Source organism: Dipodomys spectabilis, unplaced genomic scaffold, assembly GCF_019054845.1.
Source record: "Dipodomys spectabilis isolate Male_0828 unplaced genomic scaffold, ASM1905484v1 ptg000095l, whole genome shotgun sequence".
Classification (NCBI taxonomy): domain Eukaryota; kingdom Metazoa; phylum Chordata; class Mammalia; order Rodentia; family Heteromyidae; genus Dipodomys; species Dipodomys spectabilis.
Window position 1 is genome coordinate 26,116,055 of NW_024870772.1, and position 21,126 is coordinate 26,137,180.

General features: G+C 38.4%; 1 protein-coding gene across 3 annotated transcripts in view; it reads right to left on the bottom strand.

Annotated features, from left to right (window-relative positions):
* The window catches only part of Xpo4 (exportin 4), a 112,942-nt gene that overhangs the window by 69,997 nt on the left and 21,819 nt on the right, over positions 1 to 21,126 (bottom strand). The window contains exons 1-4 of one of the 3 annotated variants that reach the window (XM_042685329.1): positions 20,005 to 20,091; positions 14,462 to 14,616; positions 14,211 to 14,352; positions 5,631 to 5,769 (exon numbers count right to left, since the gene is read on the bottom strand). In XM_042685329.1, the coding sequence (XP_042541263.1) occupies positions 5,631 to 5,769; positions 14,211 to 14,305 (234 nt within the window). In that variant the 5' untranslated portion in view covers positions 14,306 to 14,352; positions 14,462 to 14,616; positions 20,005 to 20,091. Of the gene's footprint in view, positions 1 to 5,630; positions 5,770 to 14,210; positions 14,353 to 14,461; positions 14,633 to 20,004; positions 20,111 to 21,126 lie in introns of those variants that run through there. The other 2 variants (XM_042685328.1, XM_042685327.1) reach the window with 2 other exon arrangements.

Here is a 21,126-nt window from a genome sequence, read left to right on the forward strand (position 1 = left end):
TTTTTGTTTTTTGTTTTTTTTGGGGGTCCAGTTGTGGGGCCTGAACTCTGGACCTGGGCGCTGTCCCTCAGCTCTTCAGCTCAAGGCTAGCACTCTACCACTTGAGCCACAGCGCCACTCCCAGCTTTTTTCTTTTTGCTTATGTGGTGCTGAGGAATAGAACCCAGGGCCTCAGGCATGCAAGGCAGGCGCTCTACCACTGAGCCACCTTCCCAGCCCTGATGCATATAAATGTAACCCTACTTCATAGCACCTCTAAAACAATAAAGTAAATTTTTTAAAAAAGAAAATATTCCTGAGTATGTTGGCATACATTTGTAATCCTAGCACTTGAAACTGATGCAAGGAGATTGACTACAAAGAATTCAAAGCTGACTGAGCTTACAACATAAACTTGTATTAAAAAGAAAGAGCTGGGTGACAGTGGCTCACACCTATAATCCAAACTACTCAGGAGGCTGATATCTGAGGATCTTGGTTCCTTTGGGGTTTTTTTTTTTTGGGGGGGGGGGGGAGGTTCCGTCATGGGGCCTGAACTCTGGGCCTGAGCACTGTCCCTCAGCTCTTCAGCTCAAGGCTAGCACTCTACCACTTGAGCCACAGTGCCACTTCCGGCTTTTTTCTTTTTGCTTATATGGTGCTGAGGAATCGAACCCAGGGCCTCATGCATGCAAGGCAAGCGCTCTACCACTGAGCCACCTTCCTAGCCCCCCTTTAGTTTTTCATTCAAAGATGGTGCTCTATCACTTACTTCTACTTCTATCTTTTTTGGTGGTTAATTGGAGATAAGATTCTCATGGACCTGCTTGCCTAGACCTGGTTTGAATGGAGATCCTCAGATCTCAGCCTCCTGAGTAGTTATGATTATAGGTGGGAGCCATCAGCCACTGGCTTGTGGTTTTGATATATTGTAGTGATTAGATTTTGTTAAAATAATGATTTAAGAGTTCATTTACAATTTTTGAAGCAAAAACTATTGGGAAGCTATTCTTATTCTCTAGGATCTCCGATATCTTCGAGATCTTTGTACTAGTAAATACAGTCCCCATTTTTTTTTGGGTCCAGTCGTGGGGCCTGAACTCTGGGCCTAGGCGCTGTCCCTCAGCTCTTCAGCTCAAGGCTAGCACTCTACCACTTGAGTCACAGCGCCACTTCCGGCTTTTTTCTTTTTGCTTATGTGGTGCTGAGGAATTAAACCCAGGGCCTCGGGCACACAAGGCAAGCACTCTACCACTGAGCCAACTTTCCAGCCCTAGTCCCCATTTCTGATGTAGAGCTTTGCTCTCTAGTTCTAATGGTTTGGTAATTCTGTCATTTGTGTGTATTTGCTTCCAAACCACTGATGTGTGTAATCCAGTGGTGGCTGCCTTGGAGAGCTGAAGGAAAGGTGCTGGATTTGCCAAGCTTGGAAAAGGTGTGGAACTGAGTCCTACTTGGAAAGCTGTGCTAGTCCTAGATACTGAGTTGTTGGATCTCATTTAAGATTTTTCAATTTTGACAGTCTTGCTCTCAATCAAAATTTTTCCATTTCAACATCCTTGTGGTAAGTGTCTAGCGCATTGAGGTATACAAGAAATTTCTTAGGGGCTGGGAAGGTGGCTCAGTGGTAGAGCGCTTGCCTTGCATGCCTGAGGCCCTGGGTTCGATTCCTCAGCACCACATAAGCAAAAAGAAAAAAGCCAGAAGTGGCGCTGTGGCTCAAGTGGTAGAGCACTAACCTTGAGCTGAAGAGCTGAGGGATAGCGCCCAGGCCCAGAGTTCAGGCCCCACGACCGGACCCAAAAAAAAAAAAAAAAAAAAAAAAAGAAAGAAATTTCTTAGTGTCCCTGAAGCTGTCTATCAATGACTAATGTCCTGCCAGTGTTAGCCTGGTGATCCTTTCAGCTAGGGTTTTGGTACTGAGATTTAAGGCCTGTACTCACACTTCTGTGTGTATCCTCTTGGCATTGGGAACACACAAGCAAAGGATAAACAGTCCTTTGATTCTCAGGAATGAGCACATACTTGGGAATTGAGTTCTCTCTGCTTCCTTTCCCTTTATGTAATTTGACTACAAAAAGTAGTCCACGCAACCTGGCAATTGTATTTTTTAAGCCACTGAAGTAATTGATGTTCTGAGAATGATTGGAACAGATGTTGCTGTATAGAAAGGATTCTCCCCTCCCCTTCTTTTCTTTTGTTTGCTATTCTCTCCCTCCCCTAACCCCTTTCTTTTTTGTTTTTTGTTGGTCGTGGAGCTTGAACTCTGCGCCTGGATGCTATCCCTCAGCTCTTCAGCTCAAGGAGAGTGCTCTACCAGTTGAGCCACAGCGCCACTTCCAGTTTTTTTAGTGGTTAATTGGAGTTAAGAGTCTCCTGGAGTTTCCTGCCTGGGCTGGCTTTGAAGGGCGATCCTCCTGAGTAGCAAGGATGACAGGGGTGAGCCATGGGCACCCAGCTTCCACCAGATTCTTATCTCCAATTAACCACCCAAAAGTTATAAGTGGAGCTATGGCTCAAGTAGTAGAGTGCAAGCCTTGAGGAAAAAATTCAAGGACAGTGCCTAGGCTCTCAGTTTAAGCCCCAGAACAAGTATACATGCACATATACATATATGCACACGCACGCACACACGCGTGCACACACACACACACAAAACACATCTAGAACTTCTTCACTGTCCTGTATTACTGTCACTATATGTGATTACTTGAATATAATTAAGATTAAATACTTAAGAATTCAGTTCCTCAGTAACATTAACCATATTTCAGGTGTTCAAAAGCCATACATAAGTGATTGCTATGGTGACTCCAAAACATTCAGTACATGTACTGGTACCAACACACCAAGTTCTACTTCATTACTCAAAGAAATCTGACACAAATAGCAGAAAACACAACATCCAAACAATCCCAAATCAAGAAACAAATATTCTGTATCCTGACTGGTAGTATTTCCTTGGTATAGCTAAATAAAAAGTGTACACTTAAATGAACACAGTAATGAATGTAAACTATTCCTCAATAAAGTTGATAATGGAAAAAATAATAAATACATAGCCTGTGGCAAATTCCTAAGGAGAGGAGAAAAACTTAAAAGTATGTATATTAAGTTCCAAAGTTTTGTCAAGCTTGCTTTTGGATTCCTTTAGACCCCTGACATGTCAGTCAAGGGTCCCAGCCAGAGTAGAGGGCAGATGGCTGGAACAGTGAAGCGGATACATAACATGGAGTACATAGTAAAAGTTGGAAGGGAAGGGAGAACAGACTGGAACAACTGTGGAAATTAAGAGACACACATACGAACCTCCTCCTACATCTCCATGTTTCAAAAGCATCCAACATATAATTAAAACCACATATTACTGCTAGGCACCCGTTGCTCACACATGTAATCCTAGCAACTCAGAAAGCTGAGATCTAAGGAGCATGGTTAGAAGCAACTGGGGCAGGAAAGTTGTGAGACTCTTATTCCCAATTAAGTACTAAAAAGCAGAAAGTGGAACTGTGGCTCAAGTGGCAGAATGCTGTAAACAAAAACACTCAAGGACAGCATAGAGGCCCAGAGGGCTAAGATCCAGGACTGGTGAAATAAAAAAAAATTAAAATCACATACAAGACTAGGAAGGAGTATGGCTCAGTAACATAGCACCTGCCTGCTACGTGCAAGACCACAGACCTGATCTCTAGCACCATAGTGAACCAAAAAAAAAAAAAAAAGCAAGTCATACTACTACAGATATAAGATATAAAGAATTAAAGAATTTATTAACAATTGTAAGATATATAGACTCAAGTTTTGGAAGGTTTTTTTTTTTTTTTTTGCTTTATGTTTTATGCCATTCTTCAGGGCCTCGATGCTGTCTCTAAGTTTTGGTGGTCAAGACTAGTACTCTACCACTTGAGCCACATCTCCACCTCTGCCTTTTTGCTGGTTAACTGTAGATAGTCTTACAGACTTTACTGCCTGGGCTGGCATAAAACCATGATCCTCAAATCTCAGCCACCTGAGTAGCTGAGATTACAGATGTGAGCTACCAGCACTGAGTCACATGGCTATTTCGTCATTGGCTTTTTTTTTTTTTTTTTGGGTCAGTCATGGGGCTTGAACTCTGTCTCTGTGCTCTTCAGCTCAAGGAAGGCGCTCTACTGCTTAAGCCAATTTGCCACTTCCACATGGATATTTCTTAAAAGCTCTCAAAAGATACTATGAGGGGTTGGGAAGGTAGATCAGTGGTAGAATGCTTGCCTCTCATGTGTGAAGCCCTGAATTCAATTCCTCAGTTCCACATAAACAGAAAAGGCCGGAACTGGCACTATGGCTCAAGTGGTAGAGTGCTAGCCTTGAGCTGAAGAACTGAGGGACAGCGCCCAGGCCCAGAGTTCAGGCCCCACAACTGGACCCAAAAAAAAAAAGAAAAAGTCAGCAAGATTGAAGCTTATGGAGGCTAAAATGCTTGATAAGAAATGTACTCATTATCTTGCCCATGTAACTGTAACCCCTCTGTACAGTATTTTCATAATTAAAAAAAAAAAAGATTGAAGCTTATAAGGTAGCTGTCTGGATGGATGCTCTAGAAAATTATAAACATCATCAATATTTACTTAAATAAATTTCGATTAAACACTTGGAAAAAAAAGATACAATGAAAGTAAAAATAACTACCCAAAATATTTAAAGATGTAATACCTAAAATCAGAATAGTGAGGTATTGCCAATTCTATGAGTTACATATCATTCAGCTAATAAAAACCAACAGTTCAAAAATAATATGTGATCATTAATACCAACTCCTATTTCTCTTGCCTCTGAAAGACTAAACAGAACAGACACTCTAAAAAAAATCCAGTTCTCTAGAAGGTAGACAGGAGACTGGAAGGATGAGGTAGAGTTGAACAATTATGTCTCTAGAGTAATCCCGTCAAGAACAATGACCTCCACAATAATTAACCTGACAAGACCATCTGGAAGTCAATAAGGGTCGACCTTGGCTTACTGATATAGCAATCATGAGTTTTGTTATGTCACATATCACTTTATATTTGACTCAAACATTTCTGTGATTACTAGTAACTACTTAAAAATTATTAAAAATGAGGAAAAAGCATGGAGGTATGGGGGAAGGGAGGGAGGGAGGGAGGGATGGAGGGAGGGAGGGAGGGAGGGAGGGAGGGAGGGAGGGAGGGAGGGAGGGAGGGAGGGAGGGATAAAAATTGTTAAGAATATTATGGTATTTTAACTTACATTTAACAAACAACTTAAATGACTGTGCAAAAATGGTGATTATGACTACTAAAGCAGAATGAAAAAACAGACATAAGAAATGCACTCATTATCTTGCCCATGTAATTGTAACCCCTCTGTACAGTATGTTCACAAAAAATAAAAAAAAAAAGAAAAAACACAGACATGAGAAAGCAAAAAACAAATTACTCTTTCTACATTATATACACAGTTTAAAACATTAGAAGAGGGCGGGTGGTGGAAAAAAAAAAAAAACATTAGAAGAAAACTAAACAAATAAAACTTGGATTTATTAACTTGTACACTTTTCCTTTTATGTAAATATATACTGTTGCTATAATGCTATTTGTATAAGACAAACTAAATTTTTTCATATTTATAAACATAAAAATTAGCATACTTACCACAGTGGGATTACCACTACTTATCAATTGGCTGACTTCATGAAAAATGCCTTTGCAGTCAATAGATTTATCTAATGATCCTCGTTTTACAATTACTGCTACTGCTAATAGAATCTGTTCCCGAACATACTTTTGGAGGCTGTAAGACATAAAAGTAATTGTAAAAGCATTTACCTGTATCTAATGTAAAAATATTCACACATTTCTCACCATGCCTTAAGCTGCTAATAACATCACTTATATCTAAAAGTAATGATAGCTATGTACAAACACCAAACCAAGACATAGTTTGAATCCAGGCTCCATTATGTAATGGCTATGTATCCCCAAGTAAGACCACACTGGGAAGACGTTTTCTCATCTTTAAAATGGAATAATACGAACAGTGGCATTACACAGATGAAATATTCCTAATTTTGCCCAGTATATACTAAGCATTTCAGGCTGGGTTCAAACTTTAAGTTAGTTTCTTGTTGAATTTTTGTGGAGAAAAATCACTAAGATATGTCTGTCTAGCAAGTGGGAGGTCCTAAGTTCAAACTTCAGTTGTCCCCTCCCCTCCCCAATCTAAGTCAGGTGCTATGGCTCACATCTGTAATCCTATGAGGTTGAGACTTGAAGATGGTAATTTGAAGATAACTTGGGTAGAAAAGTTAATTAGACTACATATCCAAAATGACCAGCAGAAACTCCAGGCTGGAGTCATAGCTCATGTAGCAGGAGTAACTGCCTAGAAGCACAATGCCCTGAGTTCAAACCCCAAATCCACCCAAAATCAAACAAGTGAAAAACAAAAACAAAAACCTGTCCTACCCATGACCTCATGTGTAAGAACCCATCTCAAGGAAGACATTTTACAAAGCACTATTATTCACAAGAGCAGAAAATGCCTTTTTAGAACTTTTACTTAAAAGTAGGGCTCAGAGCTGGGTATCAGTGACTCCTTCCTGTAATCTTAGCTAATAATCAAGAGGCTAAGATCAAAGGATCATAGTTCAAAGCCAACCAAAGGAGAAAAATCTGTAAGATTCTTATTTCCAATTAACCAGCAAAAAAAAGCCGCAATATCCTTCCAGCTTCTCCTATATCCTCTCAACTTGCCAGGTATCAAATTAAGCATCTAAGCTAAGAACAGTGGCTCATATCTTTAATTCTAGCTACTTAGGAGACTGAGATCTGAGGATCATGGTTTGAAGCCAGCTTGGGCAAGAAAGTCTGAGTCTCTTATTTCCAATTAACCATAAAGCCAGAAGTAGTAGAGCACCAGCCTTGAACACAAAAGCTCTGGGACAGCACCAAAGCTCTGAGTTTAAACCCCAGGACAAGAGCACATATGGGTACTTGCATGCAAACACACACATACACACACACACCTCAGAAAATGATTATAACTCTGACCTCACTCCTTCCATATGAGCTCAAAACCACAGGCATATGGAAATTTTTAATTACCAGCTCCATACACCATCACTTGTAGTCCTCTGAACTTCTTTCTAGTCCCTCTGTTAGGACTGTGATGGCACTTCCTCAGTTTACTAAGGGCTTTAAAAACTAGTTACTAAAGGTTCCCAAGCACTCACACATAATGTAACACATCATCGGTTAGTATTGCTTAACTTTATCCTGCAGATTGGCTATCCTCTCTAAACACATTAGTATTTGTAAAACTCACTGCATATATCATAGCAAGCATTTATTAGGTATTTGTCCAAATGAACAAATGTATCCCTATGTCTAAACTGAAACGAAAAGTATTCCTCCAAGATAGACTTTAAGCATCTACTTCCATTCATTAAGCAAATAAATTATTAAAAGCTGTAAGAATGTTAAACAAAAAGGAAACTGAAAATGATTACTAGAAAAATGTATATAAACCTGATTATTACTAGTAAAAATGTATATAAAGCTAGTTTCAAATCTTAGTTAAGAATTAGAAATAACATTTACTGAGTTCTTATAATATGCAAAGCTATCAATAAACAAACTTCATGAAAATGAACACCTTAAGTCTCACAACAACTTAAGTTAAAACTGCATACTATGTACTGCTCACTTCATTTAATAACCAGAACATTAATGCCTTAAGATTAGTCAATTGATTTGCAAAGATCAGAGTTAAATAGTAGACATGGAATGCAAGTTCCTTGACCAAAATGCTACAGGCCTTTTTAAAAAGAGTACTGTGTCTCACTATATACCTCAATTAGAACAGAAAACATTCTGTGCATGTAATGCAATATACATAACTATACTAGTCTATACCATATAACCTATTATTTCTTCCTATTAGGATATATACCAATATTTTATTTGAATCTAATACACACTGTAGAACATTAAAAGATAAAAATGTCACCTTAGTATATAGAACAATGGATACTGCTTTCTCAGGACTACAAATTATTAATTGATTTTTGTGTGGTGGTGTCAATACTCAGGACCACAAATAAATCTATCCATCCACCCACCCATTCATCCATTCATTCATTAATCCATATTTAGACAAAAAAGAGAATAGTGCTAGATTTTAAAAGACTTACAAAGAGCCAGGCGCTGGTGGCTCATGCCTGTAATCCTAGCTACTCAGGAGGCTGAGACCTGAGGATCAAGATACAAAGCCAGCTGAGGCAAGAAACTCCTGAGACTCTTATCTCCAATTAATCAAAAGAAAACCAGAAGTGGTTTGTGGGTCAAAGTGGTCAAGTGCTCAGGGACAGTACCCAGGCCTCAAGTTGAAGCCCTATGACCAAAAAAAAAAAAGACCACAAAGATATGATAACTAAAAAGAATGAATAATCTGTAGTTAAACCCTGAGTTAAAAAATAATAACCTATCCACCTAAATTTGTAAAGCCAACATTACTAGATCTAAATGTAGGGAAATAATGCTGCTGGTCACCAGTGGCTCATGCCTTTAATCTTAGCTACTCTGGAGGCTGAGATCTAAGAATCATGGTTTGAAGCCAGACTGGGCAGAAAAGTCCGTAAGTCTTTTCCACCAGAAAACTAGAAAGTGGTGCTGTGGCTCAAAGTGGTATAGTGCCCTTGAATGAAAAAGCTCAATTACCTTGGCCCTGAGTTCAAGCCCCAAGACCAACAACAACAACAACAACAAAAACACCACAGAACAAAACAACAACAATAAAAAAAGAAAGCTGCAATATTTGTTATAAATAACATAATTATGCAAATAACTGGCAAAATCAGAATATGGAGTTAGAGATATTATATAATACAAGTACACCAGTTACGTAAAGCATCACAATGAGTAAGGTACATAACCAAATGATTCAAACATGCAATTTAAACCTCTACTAGAGATGGATGTATCTTTATTTTCCTTTTTATTGCTGGTCCTAGGGCTTGAACTCAGGGCTTCAGTATTAACCCTTAACTTTTTTGGCTCAAGGCTAGTGCGATACCACTTGAGACACAGCTCCACCTTCATTTTTTCCTTCATATTTACTTGGAGGTAAGTCTCAAAAGGCTTTCCTGTCCAGGTGAGCTTCAAACTATGATACTCAATCTCAGCCTCCTACATAGCTAAAATTACAGATGTGAGCCACTAACACCCGGCTTTTGTACTATTCTTTCTTTTTTTTCAGGGTAGGGGGGGCGTACTGGGGTTTGAACTCAGAGCTTCATACTTGCTCAAGCACTTTACCACTGGAGCCAAACTTCTTTATTATACTATTTGATGAATGTTCCAATTTTTTTTTTCCAAAATATAAAGTAAAGGAGAGAGGGCTGGGCATGGCTCAAGTGGTAGGGTTCTTGCCTAGCATGAAGGAGACCCTGGGCTCTATCTTCACACCACAAAAACGAAAAATAGTCAGTTTGGGAAAGATTTATAGATTATTTCAATATAAACCCCTGAACCAATTGTAAAATAATTTATGAACTCATCAAACTGGTTTAAGAATGGAATTATTTCAGGTAATACAAGATAGTATAACATATAAGCACTACACAATTCTGTCACACAGTTAAACCTGCCTAACTCTGCAGTATCCCATGAATCCCAGGCTATGGGAAAAGTAAAGGCTGTGATAAACAATCAGCTATAGGAAGGAACCATCCAGGGGATCTTCAGAACTTCTCCTGTAATGCTGATCCTGAAAGCTTCCAGAACTTGCTGCCTCATGTTATCCCTGACCTGTTAACAAGTCAAAACCCAGAATATTGAAGAAATTTTACATCAGCCCTTAAGGCCACATAAACTGCTCTTCAAAAGATACTTTAGCCGGGTGCCAGTGGCTCAGGAAGCTAAGATCTAAGGATCACAGTTCAAAGCCAGCCCAGGCAGGAAGGTCCATGAGATTCTTTATCTCCAATTAATCACTAGAAAAACAGAACGGGTGCTGTGGCTCAAATGGTAGAGTACTAGCCTTAATCTGAAGAGCTCAGGAACAGCGCCCAGGCATGGAGTTCAAGGCCCACAACCAAGGGGGGGAAAAAATACTTTAAGGTGGGTTGTGAATGTGGCTCAGTGGTAAGAGTGCTTGTATGAAGCCCCGGGTCAATCCCTCAGTACCACATAAACGGAAAAGGCTGTAAGTAATACTGAGGCTCAAGTGGTAGAGTGCTAAACTTGAGCAAAAGAAACTAAGGGACAGTGGCCAGGCCCTGAGTTTCAAGCCCTAGAACTGGCCAAAAAACAAAAAGCCAGGTAATATCACCTTAGTGATACTTTTTAAAGCCTTACTAAACAACAACAACAACAAAAAAAAAAAAAAATCAACCAATCTACTATGAAAGAAGAAAAGCTCAAAATCAGAAGCAAGTCACCTTTATTCTACAAAATTTTTAAAAAGCTATATTAGCCAGGCGCCAGTGACTCACAGGTGTAATCCTAGCTACTCAGAGGCTGAGACCTGAAGATCTCAGTTCAAAGCCAGACAGTGCAGGAAATTCCATGAAACTCTTATCTCCAATTAACCACCAGAAAACCAGAAGTGCCACTGTGGCTCCAAGTGATAGAGAGCTGGCCTTGAATGTAATAGCTCAAGGACAACAGTTAGGACCTGAGTTCAAAACCCATTGACTGACAAAAAATTTAAAAAATAACACAGTAATGCCCCCTAAATTAAAATTTGTGTGTTATTTTGGTTTCTGGAGGTGCTTGGGATCAAACCCAGGCAGGGCTGTGCATATGACAGGGAAGCACTTTACCACTACAGCCCCTATCTAGATTTCATCTTATGTATATGTTTTTCACCCATTAATTGCCATTTCAGAGCACATTTCTGAATGAGTACGTAACAAATTATTTTGATATGGAGATGTACATCTATAGTACTAATTGTACAAAGAGCAAACATACAATGTTCATTGTCGATTCTGTTTGAGGACTTTAAGAAAAACTAAATGGGCAGGTGGGTCAGTGGTAGAGCGCTTGCCTAGCATGTATGAGGCCCTGGGTTTAATTCCTCAGCATAAGCATAAGCAGAAAAAGCCAGAAGTGGTGCTGTGGCTCAAGTGGTAGGGTGCTAGCCTTGAGCTACAGAGCTGAGAGACAGCACCCAGACCTAGAGTTCAATCCCCATGACCAACAAAAGAAAAAAAGAAAAAGAAAAATTAAATGAGTTTCTCCCCAAAATCATATAGGCAATAAATATAAAGGCTTGTAAATATGTTTGAACATTAGAGAAGAAAATTTGTCTTATCATAGAACCTAATCCCCTTTTCAAAGGATGCTTTAAAGAACTTGCTTTTTTTTTTGGGGGGGGGGGGGGGAGCAGGGGTGGGTCGTGGGGCTTGAACTCTGGGCCTGGCCACTGTCCCTCAGCATTTCAGCTCAAGGCTGGCTCTCTACCACTTGAACCACAGTGCCACTTCCGATTTTCTAGTAGTTTATTAAAGATAAGAGTCTCAAGGACTTTCCTGCCCGGGCTGGCTTTGAACCGAGATCCTCAGATCTCAGCCTCCGGAGTAGCTAGGATTGCAGGCGTGAGACAACAGCACCTGGCAAGAACTTGCTTTTTTCTTACAGAAAGATTCTACCCGCAATTCTTTTTTTTTTTTTAATTGTGAAAATACCGTACAGAGGGGTTACAATTACATGGGCAAGATAATGAGTACATTTCTTATCAAGCATCGTTGCCTCCTCCTTTGTTTTCCCTTACCATCTCCCACAGTCCTCCCTTCCCCCCTCCCCTCCTTCCTCCCCCGCCGCCCCCCACCCCAGCCAAAGTTGTAAAGTTCATTTTTCGACATAATGTACATCTCATTGTTGCAATGGGTCCACCTGTATCCCTATTTAAACGATTTGTTTTTTCCCCTTCCCGCCCCCCCACAAATTATACCAACATCAAATACAGTGAAAACAGGGTTATACCGTGGGGGAGGGACATACAAAACAACAAAGAAATCATCTTATAATTATGTTAGAAACAACAGCAAGAAAGAAAAACCATTTGAGTCCTTATCTTGGGGTTCATTTCACCTAACATCAACTTATCTGACCTTTTCTGCTTGTCTCAGACATATACTAGTTATTGCAAATAAGGGAAACCATGGGACCTATGTTTCTTTGGGCATGGCTTACTTCACTTAATAAGTCTTTTTATTTCCTAACAAATGGGGCAATGTCATTCTTTCTGATAGAGGCACAGAATTCCATTGTGTATACATACCACATTTTCTTGATCATTCATCTACTGAGGGGCATCTGGGTTGGTTCCATATCTTAGCTATGGTAAATAATACTGCAATAAACACAGTTGTGCTGGTAGCTTTAGTACGGTCTTGTGATCATTTGTGTAAATGCCCAAAAGTGGGATTGCTGGGTCATAGGGGGGCTCTATGTGGAGTCTTTTTTTTTTTTTTTTGGGGGGGGGGGGAGGGGGAGCCGGGCCGGTCTTGGGCCTGAACTCTGGGCCTGGGCACTGTCCCTCAGCTCTTCAGCTCAAGGCTAGCGCTCTACCACTTGAGCCACAATGCCACTTCCGACTTTTTTTCTGCTTATGTGGTGCTGAGGAATCGAACCCAGGGCCTCATGCATGCAAGGCAAGCGCTCTACCACTGAGCCACCTTCCCAGCCTCTATGTGGAGTCTTTTGAGGAACCTCCATACTACTTTGCAAAGTTCTACCTGCAATTCTATGTATATTAAATGTAACATTTGCGGGGCTCCGGTGGCTCATGCCTGTAATCCTAGTTACTCAGGAGGCTGAGCTCTGAGGATCCCGGTTCAAAGCCAGACTGGGCAGGAAAGACCATGAGACTCCTATCTCCAATAAATCACTAGAAAACCGGAAGTGGCACTGTAGCTCAAGTGGTAGTGCGCTCGCCTTGAGCTGAAGAGCTGAGGGACAGCACCCAGGCCCTGAGTTCAAGCCCCATGACCGACAAAAATAAATAAATAAATAATAAAAAAAATAAATGTAACATTTTGTTTGTGATTTACTTTTGTGTGTGTGGCAGTCCTGGGCTTGAACTCAGGACCGGTGCACTGTGCCCGAGCTTTTTTGCTCAAGGCTAGCATTCTGCCACTTGAGCCACAGCTCCACTTTTGGGTTTGGGTGATTAATTGGAGGTAAGACTTTCACGGACTTTCCTGTCTGGGCTGGCTTTGAATCACAATCTTCAGATCTCACCTCCTGATTAACTAGGAGTACAGGCATTATCTACTGTCATCCCATTTTGTTAATGGTTCGTTTTTTTTTTCTTTTTTTTTTTTTGGGGGGGGGGGGGTCAGTTGTGGGGCTTGAACTCTGATCCTGAGCACTGTCCCTCAGCTCTTCAGCTTGAGGCAAGCACTCTACCCCTTGAGCCACAGTGCCACCTCTGGTTTTCTGGTGGTTAACTGGAGATCAGAATTTCACAGACTTTCCTGCATGGGCTGGTTTTGAACTGTGATCCTCAGATCTCAGCCTCCTGAGTAGCTAGGATTACAGGCATGAGCCACCAACGCCCAGCCATGTTAATGGTTCTTAATCTCTCCCTTCTCCTCAATCTTGGGAATCACCTACCTGTCTTGTAATACTTAGCCCATTCTAAGCTTAAAACATATAAAAGAAATAAGCCTCTCTACCAAACTCAAAAGAAGACTAAGTATATATTAACAGATTTTGGGTTTTTTGGTCAGTTATGGGACTTGAACTCAGAGCCTGATGCTGTTCCTGAGCTCTTTTGCTCAAGGTTAGCACTCTACCACTCTGACCCATACATCCACTTCTAGTTTTTGAGTGGTTAATTGGAGATAAGAGTTTCACAGGGACTTTTCTGCCCAAATTGGCATCAAACTGTGATCTTCGGATTTTAGCCTCCTAAGTAGCTAGTATTATGTGAGCCACTAGTGCCCAGCTATTAAACAGTTTTGAGACTAAGACCAACTTTTATTTATAACGAAAAGAAAAACCTAATGTTCAGCATCTCAAAAACCTAGAATCATAAGCTTAAGTAGAAAGTAACAAGGATGCAAACAAGTTTTAATCACACATGAGTCTTTAAAATATAAACCCCACATAGAACTACACCACAAATATAAACCACTTAAAAAGGAAAACTGTTCTTAGTCTTAAAGGACAGATGCATAGGTTCAGACAGATATTATAGCATTACCAGATTCATGTACTTACTTAGGCCTCTGTAAGACATAGGTTAAAAGGAATGTTCGCAGTGACTCGATGCTACCTTTTTCCAAGAGAATCCACTCTCGGACAACTGCTTCCATAATGGCTGTGGCAGCTTGAAAAAGGACATAGTCCACTTTACTAGTTTCTGAGAAGAAAATTAAAAACTTTTTTAAGCAGTTGTACATATTACCTTGAACATTTTGCATTTATAAATTTTAAAACAGAACTTTTCAGACAAGGAATAAGATGGTTACCTGTTCTTTTTATAATCCAGTGACCTTGCTCTAGCACCACAAAGAGGTTAGTTCCTCTCAGAAGACACCTCAGGCAGGTGGCAGCTAATCACCGATCACAATTTTCACAAACTTTCCTCACCTCTCTTCAACTGTTACTTCCAAAGCATGAAGAACTAAAAAATAACACAGCTTTAAAAAAAATAAAAATAAAAATATAAAGCAATCAGAAAATGTCCTAAGTGATTCTCACCTGTGCAAAAATAGAACTTTATACCTGAAAAAATATCTTATTAAACTAGCCTTTTGAACACTACTATTTGTGAGGAGCCATGCTGTTAAAATGCCTTTGTAAATTATGCCTTCAACAGGATGACCCATCTCCAATAGCAAGTTCAGAAATGAAAAATATCATGTTGAGGTGGGGTTTTTCCTCAAACTACTAAACAAAATGAGCCACGTTTACACAAGGTGAGAAGTTCAGTGTGAATTTTCTGATTGCAGTACTGATCAAACTAAGTAAAATCCCAAAGCTACTTAAAAGGACCCAGCCTTAACTAGCAAGTTATAATATCTGAACTAAAAATTGAATGGAGAGGATAGAAAATTAACACACCTAAGAAATATTTTGTTAATTTTCCATTTTTTTCTATTAACGAATATCACTACATCACTTTCCAAACAGCATTATCAAAAGGAGAGTCAAGTCAAGAAAAAGTAGGTATTTTCTGAGATCTAAAAAACAACCATCCTGTGAAATCCTTAAAAAGTCTATGATTAGACTGTACATTATTTGCCAAGACAGCTGGACACGCTGGACACAAGTGCCTGAAAGTCAGGAGAAATTAACTCTAAGCACAGAATGGCCCCTTCAAGAACTTATCAGAAGAGCCTAAAGATTCAGTTGAGCACAGTTTTCTTTCCTGTTCAACTTAAGTCATTACAAATCCTGCAAGTATTTTTAATGTGATTAGCTATAAAAGCATGGGACAAAAGGTATACCCTACACAAATCCCTATCACTTTAGATTATAAAAGGTTTGAACACAGCAAAACTAGCAAGAGTAACTTTTAAAATAACGTTTTGATTTTTTTCATGCTATCTTCAAATGAATTCTAATTCAGGTAATTAGAATTCACAAAAACCTACAAGCCTTAAGATATAGTAATTAATTTGAAAAACCAATAGCTCCTAAAAACATGATCCTAATACAGAAGATATATTTAAAGTTCCAGGTTTAAAAAAAAAAAAAAAAAAAGATTTCCTTCAAAGATGACTTAAGCCAGAAAGAAGCTACACCTAGTTAGATCACTAAAGAAGAAATGTACTATTTCATAAAGGTAATTCAAGTAATCTCTTACTAGAAATATCTTCTAGAAGAAAATGACGATTCTTCTCTCTTCTTTTTCTGTTCCAAGTTTAAGAGCAAAAAATCTGAAATCCTTTAATTATGGATTTTGACAAAGAGGCAAAATCAGAAGGACTTAGAATTGTAGAAACAGAACTCCACAGGTCATCTAATTCAATCCCTCCATTTTACAGTTAAAGAAACTGATGCCCCAAAAGATTAAAAGAGCAAAATCAAGGTGACATGGTTAGAAACACTAATCCACTCCTAAATATATATGGCACTGAAAACAAGACCTACAATAAGCACCTGCTGATGTCAGGAGCACTGAATACGCTCATTTTAAATTTGTACTTATATCCTAGCCTTATCAACTCTTTGGTATGAATTGGACTCAAAGTTTTCAAGATACAATGAAGATTCACCTGATATGGCATTAACTGAAGATCTCCAAATTACTATACAAAAAGCTGTTTTTAAAAATAAGGTGATCTAAGAAAAAGAAAGACAAATTCCAAATTTACAAGGAGGAGTTTTCCTAAACTAATATTATATTTTCTTATAAAACTACTATTAGCCTTCATAAGCTGTATTTATACAAGTGTAAGAGAAGCAATTCTAAAAACCTATCATATGAGATTAAACTTCCTTCTCATATGAATTTTTGCTCTGTTACAAAGATGCTCAAACCTACAAGGTTTGGGAGTCTGCCAAGATACTACATTACTTGAGGCCACTTTTGCATAAAGCCTTCACTTTATTATACTGTAATGTAAATATAATGTTTTTATCTTGTCAAGCCATCTGAAACCAGACAGAATCATGTGAACAAACTTTGGAGTGAGGTAAATAGCTGAGATGAAAAGCACTATATTCTGATCAAGTCACAGATGTTCACTTACTATGATCACCTATGTCCAAAGCATAGGAACTATAAGCTTCAAACTTAACAGCCCCGAAATTAACAGATGAGAAAAGATAAAATTGATAACATTATGAAAGAAACAACTGTCTAAATATAGAGATGTAAAAGTTCCTAGTCTGACTTTTTGCTGGTCTATTTCACTTTGTGCTGGCTACTTTAAATACAGGAGTAACAAAACTCATTTCTCCTGAGAGAGTAAAAGAATGTTATTGAGCTAGCTCCAGAAGATGTAAGCTGATCACTCACAGTTCTTGGCTATTTTAACAAGAAAATGGCTCAGGTTTCTTTGAAGAAATTTTAACCCTAAAAACTACAAAATTCTAAACTGCCAAAGACTTCTGAGGTGAGCTAGTGTAAAGGGGCTCTCTCTTAAGACAAAATATAAGCATGCAACATGCACTCACAAGCAGACACACACATACACACAAAGTAAAGAGGAGCAAAGAAAATAAAAACTAGAATGGAAACAAAAGAAAAAATGAAAATGAAAAACAACACTGAAGCCAAAAGTGAGAAGGAAGAGTTTTAAGCAGCCAGGAAGGGAAGCATCAAAGAGAAAGTCTCCCCTTGTATCAGAATATATTTCCCAGACTTTCAATAAAAATGACATATAATCCCTAAATAAGAATGTGAAAATTCTGAACTGTGATTGACTGCCACTTGTATGAGAAGTCTTCTTAGAGGAATTTGCCCTTCTGTGTGGTGGCAACTGAGTAAGGAGTTAAAAAAAGATTTTTGGTGAAGTTCAGATGTAAACATTAATGTAACACAGGGCTTTGCAGTACATTAATGATTATGCTTTCATACATGCACTCCATCTTTTAAACAGTTAATATCTCAAACCCAAACTGATTGTAAAAGCACAGCTACAACTAGCAATACTACTCTTTAGACAATTTTATCAGGAAAACAAAAACAATCCAAAACAAGCTCCAATCATAGGGGGAAAAAAACAACAGTACTTCATAAAATACACATACTCTAGCAGGAAAGGTGGTATAAACAAATATGCTCTAATAAAATACTTATAACTTATATCAGTTATTTCCAACCAGTCTAAAATGACAAATGCATTACAGCATAAAGTCAGATGAAACACTGATGGAATCCTAGTCAATATAAGTAAGGCATGTCATGAAAACCCAACTCAATTTATTTGGGTCCATAATAAACTATTAATGCTGAACAATTTCAAAGTAATATGGAGGAAGCAGTACTCCTATAAACTCTTTAATTTTGCTTTTTAATGTAACACAATTAAATATTCTACACAAGCGTAAGACCAAATTTTCTTACCAACAGAAACAAATCCACCCAAGTATTTAAAAAAAAAACAAACACAAAAAACCTGACCATTCACAAGTAACCAGCCCTTTAGAATTAAAACTACTGACCTAACAATCATGTCCTAACTCCTGAAACAGCCACTTTCACCACTACCGCTAACTCTTGCAACCTGAAAACACAGCATTTTTAAGAGCTGGTCCTATTTTTCAAAAGCTTTCTTAAATGAAGTTATGTGGCTCTAAGTTGTTTACAAAGTACTTTTTGTTGTTATTGTTGTTTTCATTTGTTTTTGCCAGTTCTGGGGCTTGAACTCAGGGCCTATGCACTGTCCCTGAGAAAATGGCCACTTTTGGCTTTTTCTGTTTATGTGGTACTGAGGAATCGAACCCAGGGCTTCATGCATGCTAGGCAAGCACTCTACCACCAAGCCACATTCCCAGCCTACAAAGTATGTTTACATGTGGTATTAAACCATTCCTTACAACAATTCAAGATAGCCACATCTATCAATGCATTACTTCTATATCTCAGATGAAAAAAAAGCATGACAGTATACAACAGGTACCATTGATAAGCCAGATCTCCTATTTCCAATACCAGCACTCTTTCCACTACAGCTCTGATTTATGAACCCTGACAAGTAATCATATTTAACACATAACCATTCTTGTAGTTTATTTCAATCTGAAAACCAGATTGAAAATATAAGAAAAATATAAGGCTCTACTAAAACTATAAGAATAAAAGGTCAGCTGTTAGTTCATAATACTCAACCATCTATTTATGTGGTCAAAGGTTGCCTTTCAGAACCTTAAATAAGCATTATATAAAAAGATGGTTCTGCTGGGCACTGGTGGCTCATGCCTGTGATCCTAACTACTCAGAAGACTGAGATCTGAGGATCATAGTTTGAAGCCAGCCCAATTAACTATCCCAAAAAAGCTAGAAGTAGAGCTGTGGCTCAAGTGGTAGAATGCTAACCTTGAGCAAAATCTCAGCAATAGCCAGGTGCTAGTGGCTCACATCTGTAATCCTAGCTACTCGGTAGGCTAGGATCTGAAGATCAAGGTTCAAAGCCAGCCTGGGTTAATCTCCAATTAACCACCAGAAAAATGAGAAGTGGTGCTGTGGCTCAAAGTGGTAGAGTACTAGCCTTGAGCAAAACAGCGCAGGGACAGCATTCAAGCCTTAGTTTGAGCCAACCAATGGATCAAAAAAAAAAAAAAAGCTGAAGGACAAGATCTGAGGATCATGATTCAAAGCCAGCCCCAGGCAAGGAAAATCTGTGAGATTCTTATCTCCATCTAACCACCGGAAAACCGAAAGTGTCACTGTGGTTCAAATGGTAGAGCACTTGACTTGAGCTGAAGAACTCAGGGACAGCACCCAGGCCCAGAGTTCAAGCCCCACAACAAACCAAAAAAAAAAAAAAGATCATTTCTGTACATATGTCAGATGTATGGTCTCATAACATATATTTAACAAAAGCAGAAACTGATATTTTATTTCACAATATAGAAATGACCTACCCAGAAGTGACTGATATTTCCTAAGTATGCTGAGTACAAAGTAGTTTTTTTAATGTAAAACACTATGAAAAAACAAAAGAAATTATAGAACCTTCCAAAACAGTCTTAATTTTCAAACTAAATTATGGTAAGAGATATTATGTCCTATAACAAGTATTATGACATTTGAAAACAACAGTAAAAATTGTCTTGCTGCATCATTATTAACAGCCTTCATCTTATGGTTAATAGCAAAACAAGTTATTAAACAATATATGGAAAAAAATATGCAGGGGAGAAAAAACCCGTGTTTAAAAAAAAAGTTTCCTTTCTGTTTTTTTGTAAAATTCCTTAAAGCCACTGCAGTAGAATAATAATTAGTGGAAAATTATTAACTGCAAAAATCTGGTATATTAAAAAGAATGTAAAGTAGCTATTATACAAATACAAAAACCAGATCTGATTATGTTGGGATACTTTTAAAGTGTATACTTACCCAAAATATGCTTGCAAACTGCAAATGGTGATTTTGATTTCCTAAATGATAAGAATATGTGCTCTGCGTGCTGGCGTTGCTCATTATTGACCATGGAAGGTGGTGCCTTAAGAGTTAAAAACAAAAAGTATTTTTAATGAGAAAGCTTAAACCATAATCTTTTTACTCACAAGAGAAAAAATGCTTTTTATCTTTTTGTAAGAGATAGTTTGGGGAACAAATTTTTGCTTAATTAAAAAAAATATAGGACATCATAATACTTAAAATATGATTTCAAGAAGGTAAGAAATTCCTAGCAAGGTCTGCATTAGAATTCATCACAGTCCCCCATTTTTAAAATGTACGTATCTAAACCATTTTTTGTAAGTTTAAAAAGATAAGGAAATTTGTATAGCCTTTTACTCCAAAATATCCAAGTAACGACTTAAATGTCAGTACTGGTAAAGCTGGAGCCAAGTTACTAAACAGAAATTTCTAAAAACCATCTTTTAAGATAATGGGATCAAGCTAGGATGGTAGCTCACATCTATAATCCTAGTTACTTGGGGAACTGAGATCTGGGTATGTCTGTGATAGGTCAGCCCCAACAAAAATTAGTTTGTAAGACTCCATGTCAACCAATGGCTGGATACCTGCTTGTCCTCCCCAGGGACATGAGGAAGCACAAGGACGAAGTTCCAAACCAGGCTGGCTCAGACATAAAGTGAAACCCTACCTCAAAAATAACAATGTAAAAATGTGTTAGAAGTGTGCCTTTAGAGGAAGAGTGCCGGTCTATCAAGCTGGGAGGATTCAAGTTCAATATCTATTACCACTAAGAAAAAAAAAGGGGGGGGGAGGGGTAAAGAGGTGATAAAAAGATCAAATAATTCTACCTCAAATCTTCTAAAATCATCATTAAGCTAGAAAAATTCAATGAAGTTAAAGTTTGGAATTTATGGAAATCCTCTCTGAAAGCCCAGAAAGCAAATCTCCCATCTTACCCAAAACAACTTCTAATACGTATCCAGGTTTTAAAATTCCACTCTGGTGAAACTACCTTTCTTTTTAAGATATTATTCTCTGAATCAGACTTACCTAAAATATATACTTCTATTCTATGGTTAAGAACTGAAGACAAGG